We start from the raw sequence: 15,812 nt of genomic DNA, 5'->3' as shown, positions 1-15,812 counted from the left end.
TACACTCCAACTTTGAGAGCACGTCGCATAATGCGTATAAATCAAAAGTGAAGAATGTCCCCCGTCATAGTTCCAACGCGTCTTCTTCCTCCGGTCTTCGCGTCTGCCGGCTGTCTCTTACTGAATACCTTGGACTTTCCTGACCTGCCGGGCTGTATGCTTGGATAAGGATCTGGCATGGATTTTAGAGGGGGGGGGGGGGGGGGGGGTCGGACCCCGTGTTTTTTTCTTAATTCTGGCATGGGTCTTCCTCCTCAAGATTGATACCAGACTCAAAGGGCCTGATAATGTCGGATCAAAGTCGGATCCTGTTCATTGAGGTTGGACAAAGTCGAAGGGCAAAATCTGATCGAAAGTCGCCCGACTTCTATGTGGGAGCAGTGTGAACGCGGCCTCACAAAGACCAAATACTATACACCGATTTGAGTTATTTTTACCAAAGAAACGTAGCAGTATACATTTGTCAATTTATGAAGAAAAATTACCAATTTGCTAAATTTTATGATAAACGGAGAAAGATGCATTTTTTCCTTCTTTTTGTCAATGCCCCCAAAAAGTAAGCTTTGTGTGGAAAAAAAAAAAAAAAAAGACAAATTTCATTTGGGTTGGGTACAGTGTTGCATGACTAATTGAATAAATGAATAATTCAAAGTGTGAGAGCGCTGAAAGCTGAAAATTGGCCTGGTTAGAAAGGGGGTACAAGTGCCCGGTAGGCAAGTTTTTTTTTTTTTTTTTTTTTTTAAAGCCCGTAGCGTGTGCAACACACTCAAAAGACTCCACCCGGTGCATAAAAAAGTGCACACACACAAAGTGAGAACACAAAAAAGCACAGGGTGTGCGACAACGTATGGTCTTCCCTCCGAAGAGGTAGGACCCGAAACCTCAATCCCCCGGGGCGCAAGACTCCTGACAGGGACATAAGGTACTCATGGTCTATCTGGCCGAAACCAGACAGACCCCGTTCTTCAGGGGGACTGCCGAAACAGCCCCCACCGAGTACTAAGTGGGGCTCCCCCGAAGGGAGACCCCATGGGAGAGGGCGAACTAAGCCAAAAGGCCATATCCACCCCCTCCCAAGACTTAAGGCAGGGCCCGAGGACCCACACACTCTAGTCTGTGCAAATAAAGAAAACAAAGGTGACAGTGCAGGTGACGGACTCCAAAGAAAAAGACAAACAAAACATAGAAGTGGGGAAGGGGAAGTGGGGAAAGTGCAATGGTGCCATGTGAGGAACCAAGGCAGGCCTTCCAGCCGGAATAAAAAATTCCTCTGGTGCAAGCCAAAAGGCCTGTCCCAAGAGGCAGGTGCGAAAAAGGTGTGCATAGTGCAGTGACCAAGGTGCCAAAAGAACTCACAGCGAGCTGCCCCTCACCAGTGAGAAATTAAGGCACCCCTGGGCTGCCACCCCAGGGGCACTTACACTACGGGCTTTTTCAATCTCAGCCCCCGGCCAGACCCAGTGTAGCCCTATCCCATCAGGAGGCATCAGAATTTTAGACAGCTTAGGGAGAACCTGCCTTCAACTGGGGACAAGCCTTTTGCAAGGCCAGATTCAACCCAGGAGGAAAGGTTCCCCCACCACCATCCGCCATTCCTTACCAATCACATCCAGGAGCAGTACTAACCGGAAAACTGGCGAAACCGGCTTTCCCGCTCCCTTCAAACTGACAGGGGCGGACCCATTCAAATCAGAAGGCAACAGACCCATCCGGCTTTCTCTGACAGTGCCTACTTCCCGGTCCCCCAGTGACGTCTGGAGCGCCCCGGTTCATTTCAGCCCCTGCCGATACTAACCATCAGGGTCCATACCAACCGATAAGAACAGATACTACACTTGATCTTAGCCAAAAGGCCGAGAAGTGCCCGGTAGGCAAGTGGTTAAAACATATTTATGAATACATTCATTTGGTCTTTCCTTCTAGTTAAGCTCCCAGTCGCACCCTGTTGTCCACAATGGAACTGTTCAAATCGGTGCAACACCAACTTTGCGCTGCCACACAGATTTAAAAAAACAATTTCTGCACTATTTTTTGCAATTGCAGGTGCAACTTGCATAGACATCTATGCATGAATTCACACTGACCTGCGGAGTTAAAATCATACCATTTCAAGTAAAGTCACATGATTTTAAAGTCGGATTTGGTGTGAACAGGGGCTTAAAGTGCCTTTGTTCCCAGACTATGAACAGAAAAGTATTTACATATTCTTAACCAGTAAACATTAACAAGCCTTCCAGCTGCATGTACAGTGAAATAATTAATTCTCAAAGATCACACAAGACTTCAGTCAGGTTTCAGACAGTTTCTAATAGCTTATATCGACTGTTGCTTGTTCACATTAAAAAGCTTGCAAGCTGCAGTAAAACTAAAAAGGAGTGATTTCAGTGCGTCTGGTGTGAATTCTGAATATCAATTTCTCCACAGTAAATAAAGATACAGAGTAGAGGGAGGGGCTTTTGATAAAGTGATTTTAATGGTTGTTCAGAACAAACTTCAGTCTGTGTACAAATTCCCTTTAAAACTACGTTTTGCCAATAACACCCAACACAGCTTATGAAGACAGACAAACCTTTGCAGCTTGCCCAACCCGTGGTCTAAGAGGAATGTACTCATCATCAGCAGGCAATGCCACCTAAAGAAAAAAGAAAACGATGAATATTTAATTTTGGCATATTTCATTTATAGAAAAAAAAAAATAATAAATATGTTGCTGCTCTTTAAAGTGATACTAAAATCTCTTTTTAAGCTAACAAAAACATGTTATACTTACCTGCCCTGTGCAGTGGTTTTGCACAGAGCAGACCAGATCCTCCTCTGCTCAGGTCCCTCGCTGGCGCTCCTGGCCTCTCCCTTCTGTTGAGTCCCCCCACAGCAAGCAGCTTGCTATGATGATGGGGGCACCCGAGCTGAGCCAGAGCTCCTTGTATCCATTTAAACACAGAGCCGCTGCCTGCCCCCACCCACTTTCTCTCTCATTGGTTGAAACAGCAGCGGGAACCAATGGCACCGTGAGGAGGGGAGTCCTGAGCAGCCAGACACTTTTGCAACATCGCTGGATCTAGATGGACCTCAGGTAAGTACACTGCTCAAAAAAATTAAAGAAACATTTTGAAAACACATCAGATCTCAATGGGGAAAAATCATGTTGGATATCCCTATAGATATGAACTGGGAACAAAAGGATGCCACAACATTTGATGGAAATGAAAATGATCAACCTACAGAGGGCTGAATTCAAAGACACCCCAAAAACCAAGGTGAAAAAATGATGCAGCAGACTAGTCCAATTTGCTGAAATTTCATTGCAGCAACTCAAAATGGTACTTAGTAGTTTGTATGGCCCCCACGTGCTTGTATGCATGCCTGGCAATATTAGGGCATGCTCCTAAAGACACAACAGATGTTATCCTGGGGTATTTCCTCCCAGATCTGGACCAGGGCATCACTGAGCTGCTGAACAGACTGAGGTGCAACCTGGCAGGATCGGATGGACTGAAACAATGTCCCAGAGGTGCCCTATTCGATTTTGGTCAGGTGAGCGTGGTGGTGGTGGGGGGGGGGGGGGGGGCAGTCAATGGTATCAATTCCTTCATCCTCCAGCAAACCTTCTGGCAATGGCACATATTGCTGTGCCATTCTGGAGAATTTGGAATGCCAGTGCAACCTCTATAGGGTCCAGGTATTGCCTCATGCTACCAGTAGTGACACTGACCCTAGCCAAATGCAAAGCTAGTCAGAAAAGAGTAGGTAAAAAAGGTTAGTGGCCTCCACCTGTAAAACCATTCCCGTTTTGGATATGGTCTCATTGTTGCCCATCTAGTCCACCTGTTGGTATTTTCAACAACATCAAAGCAGCTGAAACTGATTAACAACTTCACCATGGCGCAGAGTGGGTGCCAGAAATGTGGGCTGAGCTGCACATGTGTGGCTCAGACAACATTTCTACTAACAGGCCAGAGAGGGACGTTCATGACAAGAGAGACCACAAAGGGTCTGTTCTGTTATGAAAACCCTGCCTGGTTAGCAAGCTTAAAAAATGAACTTCAATACCAATACAAAAAAAGTGTGTGGGCACCACTACAAACCGTGGAGTCAAAATGTACTCAAATACTAAAAGATTTTTTTTCTCCATTTGTCCCTTTTGACCTGTTAAATTACAAATTAAATCATTTTATCTGTGTGAAAAGTTAAAAAAACAAAACAAAAAAAAAAAAACCACTATCTCCATCTTAGGTTTTAGTACCTTTATACTTTCTATGTAATACAAATTGTTATGCAGTTGGCTGCATACGAGTCAGATCTCTCTCATATATATATATATATATATATATATATATATATATATATATATATATATATATATATATAAATATCTCTATCTAGAGAGCATCATGAAGAACAAGGAACACACCAGGCAGGTCCAAGATACTGTTGTGGAGAAGGTTAAAGCTGGATTTGGATACAAAAAGATTTCCCAAGCTTTAAACATCCCAAGGAGTACTGTGCAAGCGATAATATTGAGATGGGAGTATCAGACAACTGCAAATCTACAAAGACCTGGCCGACCCTCTAAACTTTCAACGCATAGAAGGAGAAGACTGATCAGACATGCAGCCAAGAGGCCCATGATCACTCTGGATGAACTGCAGAGATCTACAGCTGAGGTGGGAGACTCTGTCCATAGGACAACAATCAGTCGTATACTGCACAAATCTGGCCTTTATGGAAGAGTGGCAAGAAGAAAGCCATTTCTTAAAGATATCCATAAAAAGTGTCGTTTAAAGTTTGCCACAAGCCATCTGGGAGACACACCAAACATGTGGAAGAAGGTGCTCTGGTCAGATGAAACCAAAATCAAACTTTTTGGTAACAATGCAAAACGTTATGTTTGGCATAAAAGCAACACAGCTCATCACCCTGAACACATCATCCCCACTGTCAAACATGGTGGTGGCAGCATCATGGTTTGGGCCTGCTTTTCTTCAGCAGGGACAGGAAAGATAGTTAAAATTGATGGGGAGATGGATGGAGCCAAATACAGGACCATTCTGGAAGAAAATCTGATGGAGTCTGCAAAAGACCTGAGACTGGGACGGAGATTTGTCTTCCAAAACATAAAGCAAAATCTACAATGGAATGGTTCACAAATAAACATATCTGTGTGTGTGTGTGTGTGTGTGTGTGTGTGTGTGTGTGTGTGTGTGTGTGTGTGTGTGTGTGTGTGTGTGTATATCTCTGAATTTCCATAGAAATTCCTATTAAAGTAGATATTTTTCTACAGACGTCTTGTGAGCTAATAATCTGCTGTGCTGCCTCTTATCAGTATCTCTCAGGACTAAGGAACCACATCCCTCTATATAATGGAGAATATCAGAAAGGCAGCATTTTGCTTTTCTGATGTGCCGATACGGTGTGGTGAGTGAGCGCCGTCACCCAGGGACAGGAAGGGTGTTACTGGAAAATAAAATGACATGAAAATAACTGGTGGCATTTTTCTCAAGTGAAGGACTGGTAACCAAACATAATACCATAGCTTTGGGTTTAGATCTTGCTCAGCAGGAGCAGTAACATCGCTCCCTTGGTCATATGGCAGTTTTCAGGCCTAGCACTGCTAGGACTGACTGTCACACGACAGTCACAAGCTACCCCATACTAGAAGTACCAGATATATTTACCTCCTGAGTTCGGAGCAAGGGAGAGTTCAAAAGGACCGTTTCGGGGGGGTCACTCTGCCCTGAATGTTGTTTGACAAGCTTTATGTGGAGGACCAAGTGACCTACAAAGAGTCCCAAATTCATCTTTAGTTAACACCTTTGAGATGAACTGGAGTGTCATTTGTGAGCCAGGTCTTTGGGTCCAACAGTAGTACTTGAGATAACACTCTGTTGTCAGAATTCTCTCCAAAATCTTGTGGAAGGCTTTCCCATAGCAGTAAATGCTGTTTAAGTCACAGAGGTGGTTGTGCCAGAGGTTTTGGAGTGGAATGGCCACCGAGCTCATGTGATGGTGAGGTGTCTACACACTGTTTTTCCCACAGAGTAACAAATAGAGAAAAAAAAAAATGGGAAAAAAAAATAGGATATAGTAATGACCCGAAGAATTTCAAGTAGCCATAAACAAAATGGAGAAAAAAAAATGACAACCAGCCAACACATGCAGAGTAAGCAGCAGCATGAAACCTAAATGATAGGAGCATGAATCCAATTTTGTCCAACAATTGAAGCATCCCACACCCAAACACCACAGACAACTATACCTCATGTGTGCAGCCCTCGACTGTATCCACTTCTTGGACTTTTATCCTGGGCATTAAATCTGCAAGACTGTAAAGAAAACATTTAAAAAATATCAATGTAACTATTTATCAAAGTATATTGTCTCAGTCTGATACTGTGTTTTTATGGCTAACAAGGAAGACGTATCATATATCTACAATGTTATTGTGAGGTTTAGTTGAGAAGAATTAAATAGAACTGTGGAGGCTGTGCCCTAAAACACCAGAGGGTAAAGGACTGGTCACTATTATTGTCTGTAGGCTCCCTGCAGATGATCTTTTTCCCATTACTGACTTGCCATGGCTTGTACCACACTGACTGGGGAAGCCACCTTGGTAGAGGCAGGGCTTTGCTTCCCATTGTCATGGCCGTCCATCTGAAAGGCGGGGGGATATTCAAGATGCAGCATCAGAGGTATATAAAGCACAGATCCATAGGATGAACATAGCATAAGCATAGAGGTGCATCACATGCAGTGCATGATACAGATTCAGATCCTCTACAGCAGCCTCCCACAACCATTTACCACGGAGAAACATTTAAAACAGTTAAGTCTCAAGGAAAATGATTATAACTACAGCTCAAATCTCCTAGTTACAACACATTGGTGGGTCAGTTACAGAGGTTAGCCCTCCACTACTATCAGTGGAAATAATGTCCACTGCAATGGTGGTGAAAAATGCCCATTTCAGGGGGGCTGTGGGAAGAATCTTCACTTTATAGACAGTAAATATGATCACTATTAAACAGGATTTATATAGCACCAACAGTTTGCACACAGCTTTACAATATAAAGGGAGACAAGACAAAGCAACAATAAAATACAAGAGGGTTAAGGAGGGCCCTGCCCCTGGGAGCTTACAATCTAATAGGTGAGAAAACGATAAAGAGGTTGAAGCTCCACTGGTTCCATTCCATTGGTTATGCTGAATGGTGTCGGGCAATATCTCACTCCAAATAAGAGATCAGTACCTTTACACATCACATATACAGTTAAAGTGACTTCAAAGCTTGGGATTTAAAAAAATCATATATATATTTTAAAAGGTTACACTTATCTGCTCTGTTTGGTTTTGCAAAGAGCAGCCTTGATCTTCCCTTTTCTGGGGTCCCTTACCAGCGGCACTCCTGGCTCCTTCTCTTCTACCTTTCTATGGAGGTATTCACACATGCTTGATCTTGTGACGCCCTGTCTATCTATTAGACAGACAGTGCGGCTTGGCCCTGCCCCGCTGTCAAAGAATTTGACAGCAGCCAAAACCAATGGCTCCTGCTATCAATCTGCCTACTAAAGAATGAGAGGCGCTGCTCACGCACAGTACTAGATTGAGAATGGGCTCAAATAAGTATGGGGGGGGGGGGGGGGGGTGATCTGGAACAGAAGGTTTTTTACCCTAAAAGTTAAGTATGGGTTTCTCTTTTTTTTATCCCCAGTTATACTTACCTAGGTGGATGCAGCATCGGTCCCCTGGCAACTCTGCACTGAGAAGAACAGCTCTGTGGTCTGCCTCCTTCTCACTCACTGGAGCGCTAGGCTGTGGAGGGACGGGCCAGCTCAGTCTCTTGATGGCTCGTTGAGAGGCTGAGCGGCATGTCGGTCCAGGCACCAGGTGGATCCCGACTCCTTGGTCATGACGCGGTGCCTGGACCGATGTCCGATGTCAGCAGCAGGCTTCAGACCGATCTCTGCTGAAAATGGGTAACAGGAGTGCAGAATGTACTACACTCCTGTGATCCATAGGAGATGTACAACCAAACAAGCTTTGGCTATACATCTGCTTTATTGTTTAGAATACATGAAGGTAAAAAACCTTTATGGCTTTAAAACAGGGTTTGTCAACCAGGGTTCTGTGAAACTCTAGGGTTCCTCGAGCAATTAGCAATTTCTGCCTCTGAAGTTCTCACCGATACATTGATCTTCTTAGCTATCTGTGAGGTGGTAATCCTTCCCAAAGACCACAAGTGTAAGGAGCATTTTTCCCACTGACCATCACACTGACGTATGAGGAGTTGTAGATATTTTTTAGCAGACGTTTCCTGAGACCGGAAAGTTTTTATTTTTTTGGGGATCCTCTGTTGAAAAGGAGAATGGCTGCTTTAGAACCCCTGTAAAGGCCGTGCGCACAGATTAGCCTCGGCATACTCACATATCAGAAAGTGTATTGGTATTTTTAAGAAGGAACTCTAACCCCCATGTTTCTCAACTCCAACTCCAGTCCTCAAGTACCCCCAACAAGTCATGTTTTCAGGATTTCCCTCAGATGAAACAGCTGTGGAAATAATAAGGCAGTGAAACTAATCAAATCACCTGTTCAAAAGAACGGAAAGCCTGAAAACATGATCTGTTGGGGGTACTTGAGGACTGGATTTGAGAAACATTGCTCTAGTCTAGACAATAGGTAGACTTTTCACTGCTAGGGGAAAATTAACATTTAGATTCAGTGTCATCACTAGCAACACTCATACACTAAACTCCTGCTGGCAGTCTTACACCTCGAGTTGTACTTACTGTATGATCTTATTTAAGGAGACACTCAGATTGCCACTGCTGACTTCTAAAACTTGCTAGTTGCCTAGCCGCCATGCGGATTTAACAACTTCATTAATTCTTATATCACTGACCTAGAGAATGTATAACTGTTCTGAATTAACCTGCAGCATGCTTGTATTGATGACAGAAATCTGTTCACTGGTGTTTTCAGAAGGTCATCGGCAAACACCCTGAATGCTGTTCTGTGTACACATTTATTATTTAAACCTGCATTTTAATAAAGTGTATCTGAAGTCAAAAATTGATTTGGATTTTGAACTCTAGGTGTAAAACAAGAAAAAAAATTGCCTCTGCATTAGAGTCCCCTCTCCATTGCAAGGGTTAACTGCTAGCTTTGACTAGGATGATAAATAAGGCGATATACTTCCTTTTCCTCTTTTACATTTGAACCTGCGGAGGGTGCACAAAAACGCCAGTAAGTGAATAAAAAAAGTCCACGTGAATACAAGAAAAGTGCATTTTGGGGGTGTCTCTTGTCCACCTGCAGGAGAAGTAGGACCTCTCTGACACCCTGGGGCGCACACTCACAGGTCCACCAAGCCAAAATGCCTGGCAGGACCCCTCTCCTCATGATCAGCTGAAGCCAACCAATGAGTATTGGGTAAGGAGGTCTCCCGAAGACAGATCCCCAAGGCAGGGGAGGAAGGAACCTAAATGGCCAAACATTAAACCTCCTAGACTTCAGGGTAGACCCAAAGACCCCTTCATCCTGGGTGAAAAGGGAACATACTTGTACCTTATTCCTTGCTCCCTCTGCAGCGGATACTCTGCTCAGTGCAGCAAATCTGTACAATGCAGAATTGCTGTTCCTGAATAGTATTGCAATGACGTTACAGCTACAATTGGTCAGGCAGAAAGGAGAACAGGCTTTGGGGACCAGTCTCATGAAGTGGAGGAAGCTGGCAGGATCAAGGAAAAAAAAAAAAAGGTAAAAGCACAACTCCACGTTCAATGCCCCTTTCAATAGTTTGTTTTGGCCAAGCTGGCCCAGGTTAACTATTTACTTCAATAAGAGGTGCGCTGTATTAACCATATGTAACCTCAGCTGTATATGGTATTCAGTGCTGTGCTCTGGCAGTGGGCCGGAACTTCCAATCCCACTCCCGGGAAGAAAATCAAGTTGGGTTGAATGCTGCTCAGCCAATAACAGAAAAAAAAAAAAGTTTATTGTATGAATACAAAGCTTCCTCTGACTGGCTAAGGAAAGGCAGGTGAATGATATCTCAATCTCTGCTTCAGCCAGAGGAAGCTTTGTATTCATTCATAAACTATTTTCCTCAGGGAGTGGGATGGGAAGTTCTCGTCCCACTGCCAGGACAGAGCGATTTAAAATACGTAGCTGAGGCTACAGTCAGTTAATACAGTGCGTTCAACAAGCACTTTTGTTCGTGTAGTAAATTGTTCATTTTGGACAGCTTGGCCCAAACTATTTAATAGGGACAATAAATATGAAGTTTATCGCCATATTTGCCATCGTCTAGACAAAATGAGCAGTTAATTGTTTCAATGAGGAGGGGTATCTACTGCAAGGATACATTTTTTTCAACCAGGGTTCAGCTTTAAATGATGAGCTTTGAAGACAGGACATTACAGGCAGGGTAGATCAGCCACTACAATGACTTCCCAAATAACTGGAATAAACTCAGCCACACACAGAGCGCACCATTTTCAAAATGTTTGCCAATTTCGCCAAAGTAGAGCCTGTGTGTCTGAAAAAGCAAAATGTACCGACCCTATATACTTATACAATTACAAGCAACAACCACACCACACAAGGACGTTCAAGTGTAGGAGCTTTGTTTATCGGCAGGGTTTACAAATGCATTAAAGAATCCCTTGAATTTTGCCACACCTAGTGGTTCAAGATTTAGGATCCCCATGATTCCCAAAATCTCACAAAGAACTATTTACATCAACTTCACCTACACTGCAGGCGGAGGCTGGGGGTAAGGCAAGTACATTTTCTACCCCCCCCCCCCCCCCCCCAACAATCACAACATGGCAAAGGAGTGCACTTCCCCCTTTTCCAAGACTCATTTCTAACACATTCCCTGCTGTGACAAGAATTTTACATCTGCTAATGCATTGATCTGTAAAAAAATCTTTTAAACCCTGTAAGATGTGTAGCAGTATAATCCTAGCAATGCCTACAGGTCATGTGGTACCATTGAACAATGAGAGTGTCTTCCTACTTCTAAGACAAACCGAAAAGATTAATTTGGTTTTCTTGTGACCACACTGACCAATGATAGACAATTCATCTTTATTTTTTTGGTGTAAAAGGTAGAACAAATCCATAGACTCCACCATCCATGCTAAACCGTACAAGATGGACAATTCTCCCACTTAGGGAACTTGTATTCCAACAATTGAGATCAGCAACTGTCAGAATACTCAACAGTGATTGGCTGCAGTCACTGTTCAGCCAACTTTTTTTCATCCAGCTCCTTCCATTTCTCAATCAAAGTCTGTCTGGCAAGGCGATGTCGGCAGGGCTAACCCACTGCTATAACTTCGGCCAGTTCACAGGAATCAACCTTTAGACTGGCTTTAGAGTAAGGTCTTTATAAATTAAATTTTTTTTGGCCATCGTCACTCCTGATATCAGTACTTTTTTTTTTTTTTATATAAAAAAAGTCATCAAATCATTCAGCCAAAAAAAAAAAAAAAAGGTCTAAATAGCAATCTTACTTTATCTCATCTGCAGCTGATGAATCGAGCTTCAATTTCTTTCCTAATATGCAATCCTCTGGTCCATCGAGAGCGCTGGTTTCTCGTTTTGTGACCGATGCAGGTCCTGCAATTGCTGCATGGCCCTTCTTATTTTTCTTCCTGGTAACAGAATTTCACAGTTAGTAATATAATCGGCGCATGTGTTCATATCCCTGTGTAGGAATATACAATACACAGTGTATAAAGGTTTTGTGATTTAGAACATTTGCTAAACTCCACTACAAAATCTGCAGACAGGGATTGAAACCACAAACCTTTATTGCAGGTTTTTGAGCACTATCAAGAAAACTTCTACTGGCTGGTAAATAGGGTTGACAAACCCCTATCTATGCCAGGTAGAGCATGTAAAAGCATTGGTTGTGATAGACCACTTCCTAGCCTGCCAGTTAGGGCTGGTTTACACTTACTTCAAAATGTGGCATAGGATCGCTTTAAAGAAGCGTGTCCTGTTTACATGTTATGTTTGCTTGGCTTCAAAAAGTATACCCCATATCCCTTTCTTGGTGCTTTAAAGCATCTCCAAAGCCTCCATAGAAGTCTGACAAAATGCACCTAAAGCACATGCCACTTTTGAGAGGCTTTTATTCAGCTGTAGCCTTGCTTTGGTTTGGAGGTATTGCGGGTAAAAGATATTCCAGAATGCATTGGGAAACCAGCTAGTGAACCGGAAAAATCAGAAGTCACTTCTGGTTCATGTGTATATATTCTGGAAGTGTCTGGTGCAGACGTCACATCTGGTAAGCAGTAGGAAGATGAATAGGAATTGGAGAGAGGAAAGAGGCAGAGGATAAACAGAGCTGTGGGACCAGAGTGGGAGAAACTAGCAATGTCACATGCAGTGCGCAGCCTGGGCGCAATATAGCGGGAGGTGTGTGGGAACCAGGGAGAGTGGAGGATCAGCAGAGCTGGAGCATCAGCTGAGCTGGGAGTACTACTGAGCAGGGGGATCTGCTGAACACTTAAGGGAACTAATGAACTGGGCCCCTTTAAAACAAAATAGAAAATCAATAGGGCATTTGACAAGCTTCAAAAAAGCATAATTGAAGCGTCAAAAAAAGCAAGTTCAAGCAGTAGGTGCTTTAAGGTGTGTTGAAGTCGAAGCAACTGTAATTGAGCCCACACCTCTCTGAAAGCAGATAAAAATGGGATCGGTCAACGCAGAGCTACACTCCCCAATCTTACAAAAGACAATATTTTTAAATATCTATTTGTGCTCAAAGCGTTATGGATACTACTTAATTCTATCATGTATCCCAAAAAAGTGCCAATACAATAATTTGTGCATATTCATCTTGTAAACCATCACTATCATAAAGTGCAAATGCTAAAAATAGAACTAAAGTGCAAAAAGGACTGAAATTCCAAAATTCAAACAATGTGAAAAAATAAAAGTATGGCAAACATCTACTCATTAAAAAAAAAAAAAAAAAAAAATGTATCTCTTAGCGGTACAAGGTTCTCCACCAAGTAACAGCAACCACATTTTTCTTCTTATAAAGTCCCACAAAGAAGCCAGAAGAAGTGTAAATAAGGTGATTTGCAGCTACCCGGTGCCATCCTTCACCAATCACTCCAAACTGACTCACCAGATTGAGTGGCTGGTCAAATTTTAAACCAGGATAGGCACCTTATAACACAAAATCCATCAGAAGGTTCCCCACGCTGCTGCTCACTATCCAGCCTTTTCCTCAATCCCTCTCTCAGAAGTGTATAGGCAGTACATAGGGTTTAGAAAGGAGGAAGGAGTTAACATAGCGTAAATCCATTAAAATCACTGAGTTTAGAAAAATGGGAGTACTGACTTTTTTAATAGTGTCACCCTGACACTAGGGAACCAACACCTTAAAATCTATGTATCTCTCGCCTCCGGCTTTGGCTCAGAGCGGGGAGCACAATCTGGCCATGCGCTATGGTGTCAGCCTGCTAGCCTCGCTCGACTAGTTTCGTCATTCGACGTCCTCTGGGACCCATCATTACTGAAAGCAGATGGCCTGTCCTCATGCACCCCTGCCATTTCGGATCTCCTTTCTGCCTGTCAGGAATAGCACCATGCCACGCTTAGGAAGCCCACCCAACTTACTGCTATGGGTGGAAATTAGGTGGAGTTAGAGCAGCAAACTGTAGTCAAGAGTTAGGGTACAGAAATAATTATTTAAATGGCTGCACCAAAGTGAAATTTTCATTTTATTGTGATAATAATTGGAGGGGATAGAAAGTGATGCACATACAAATGACCATGCAGATTAAATTATGTGGGGCCTTAAATATTGTTGGGTTAATCTGGTCTAATATTGCACAACCTTGTAAAAAATGTTATACTAATAAAACTACAAACAGAGGCATGGAGTTTTTATTGTAATAAGTATTTAGGTTTGCATTGAGTAATTTATGTACTTGAAAACTTGAATTGAGGGTGCTTCTCCATGGAACTTTTTTTTTTTCTTCTTTAATTTAGGGTGGCAGTGCAAAGCTGTGTAGGTGAAGCCAGGTCATCCATTCAGTGAATGGGAAGACTACAAGTCCCATCTTCCACTACGGCAGGAGGACTCGCAGAGTGCACTTGCATAAAAGCAGTGACATCACCACACTTGTAGTTTATTGTTTAATTACTGTAACCCCAAAAAATAAGGTCTGTACCTGCAAAAGCACCTGGGGCTGGCATACAAACAACGCAATGACTGGTTGCAATGCAAAAATGTAATAAATGCATTTTTGATTACTACATGTGCATCTATTGAACTTCTGCAAAGGTGGACAATGGTTTATAATCATTTAATAAATGCAAAAAAAAAAAAAAAAAAAAAAAAAAAAAAAAAAAAAAACAGTGTCCTTACTTGTTTACACTAGCAACAAAGACTGCCCCTCCTCTGAAAGTGATCCATACCCGGAATGCTTTTCAGTGGTGTTTGACAGGTGGTGAGGAGACAATATGTTGCCTCCTCACTGCCTGCTTTAACCCCCTCAATGCCACACTTCTGGGACACAACCTTGTGTATTGTGCGCAGTTACAGCATGGCTTTATTCACTTATCACGTTTGGAGGGTGGTAGTGCCACTACCATTGCAGCTAAAGAGGGATGGTTTAAGTGGTTGAAAAAACATGGTTTAACCATGTGGTTTTACTGCCTCAACTGCTACAGTAAACAATCCCTTACTGCATTATTTAAAAAAAGTGGCTTTTTGTCTTACCGTAAAACCTTTTCTCTGATGTTCATTGACAGACATAGCTCCAGAATCTTCTTGACCATTGTGTTATGACGCCCCTTACAGGAGTAGACTAGGCAGGTAAAAGCTTTACTATGCCTATGGGGCAGTCCCAGGGGGTATACTCCCACTTCCTCCTAAAGGCATTCAGTTTTGTTGCAAGCAGTGTCAGAAGAAAAATAACCCAACTCTAATAGAGGGGTGGGTGCTGTATCCATCAATGATCAGAGAAAAGGTTTTTACGGTCAGACAAAAATCCAATTTTCCTCTTTCGTTCACTGACAGCTCCAGAACCTTCTTGACCATTGGGACGTCCCACAGCAGTGTCAAAACATGAGGGATGAGAGAAACACAGGAGAGAAAAAAAAATAAAAATAATCGCAAAGGCTAAACCGAGCCAACCAGGTAACATGGAGCTCATCCAGGAACAACTGGAGCTCACCTGAAAAACATACACCCTCAGAGAGGACAAAGTCCTCAAGACGTGGCCTGCAAAACCTTGCGGCCAAAAGCAGCATCCGCAGATACCAACACATCTACTTTGTAGAATTTTGTGAAAGTGTGCACAGACGACCAAGTGGCCACCTTGCAAACCTGCGTCACTGACGCCTGATGCCGAAAGGCCTAGGAGAAACTAAGCACCCGCATAGAATACGTCCTAACAGGGAAAGGAAATCTGCAACTTAAATGAATAGGCCTGCACTACCGTCTGTCTAATCCATCTGGAAATGGTTGCGGCAGACACTGCCAACCCCTTGCAAGGTCCATCCGTAAGGACAAAAAGGGAGTCCGATTTCCTAAATGACTAGGTTGCCGCCAGGTACACGATCGCCCAAACCACATCCAGAGAATGCAAGGCAATCTCCTCAGGCTTAGGACGCAGGGAAGGCAACACAATGTCTTCATTCAGATGAAAACCCAAGACAACCTTAGGAAGGAACGACTGACAAGGGCAAAGCACCACTTTATCTCTGAACCACAAGACAATGCTGCCAGCTCGAGACACCCTGCGTGCAAAAGTAATTGCCACCAAGAAGGCTACCTTCTGGG

The 15,812-nt window shown here is 43.1% G+C and overlaps 1 protein-coding gene across 1 annotated transcript in view; it reads right to left on the bottom strand.

Annotated features, from left to right (window-relative positions):
* MTREX (Mtr4 exosome RNA helicase) overlaps positions 1-15,812 on the bottom strand; it is a 232,204-nt gene that overhangs the window by 208,188 nt on the left and 8,204 nt on the right. The window contains exons 2-4 of the mRNA XM_082255208.1: positions 11,518-11,658; positions 6,257-6,323; positions 2,570-2,632 (exon numbers count right to left, since the gene is read on the bottom strand). Of these exons, the coding sequence (XP_082111334.1) occupies positions 2,570-2,632; positions 6,257-6,323; positions 11,518-11,658 (271 nt within the window). The remainder of the gene's footprint in view (positions 1-2,569; positions 2,633-6,256; positions 6,324-11,517; positions 11,659-15,812) is intronic.

The sequence above is a fragment of the Pelophylax lessonae genome (genome assembly GCF_965119305.1).
Source record: "Pelophylax lessonae genome assembly, chromosome: 1".
In the NCBI taxonomy this organism is placed as follows: Eukaryota; Metazoa; Chordata; class Amphibia; order Anura; family Ranidae; genus Pelophylax; species Pelophylax lessonae.
This window is presented reverse-complemented; position numbering and strand designations above follow the sequence as displayed.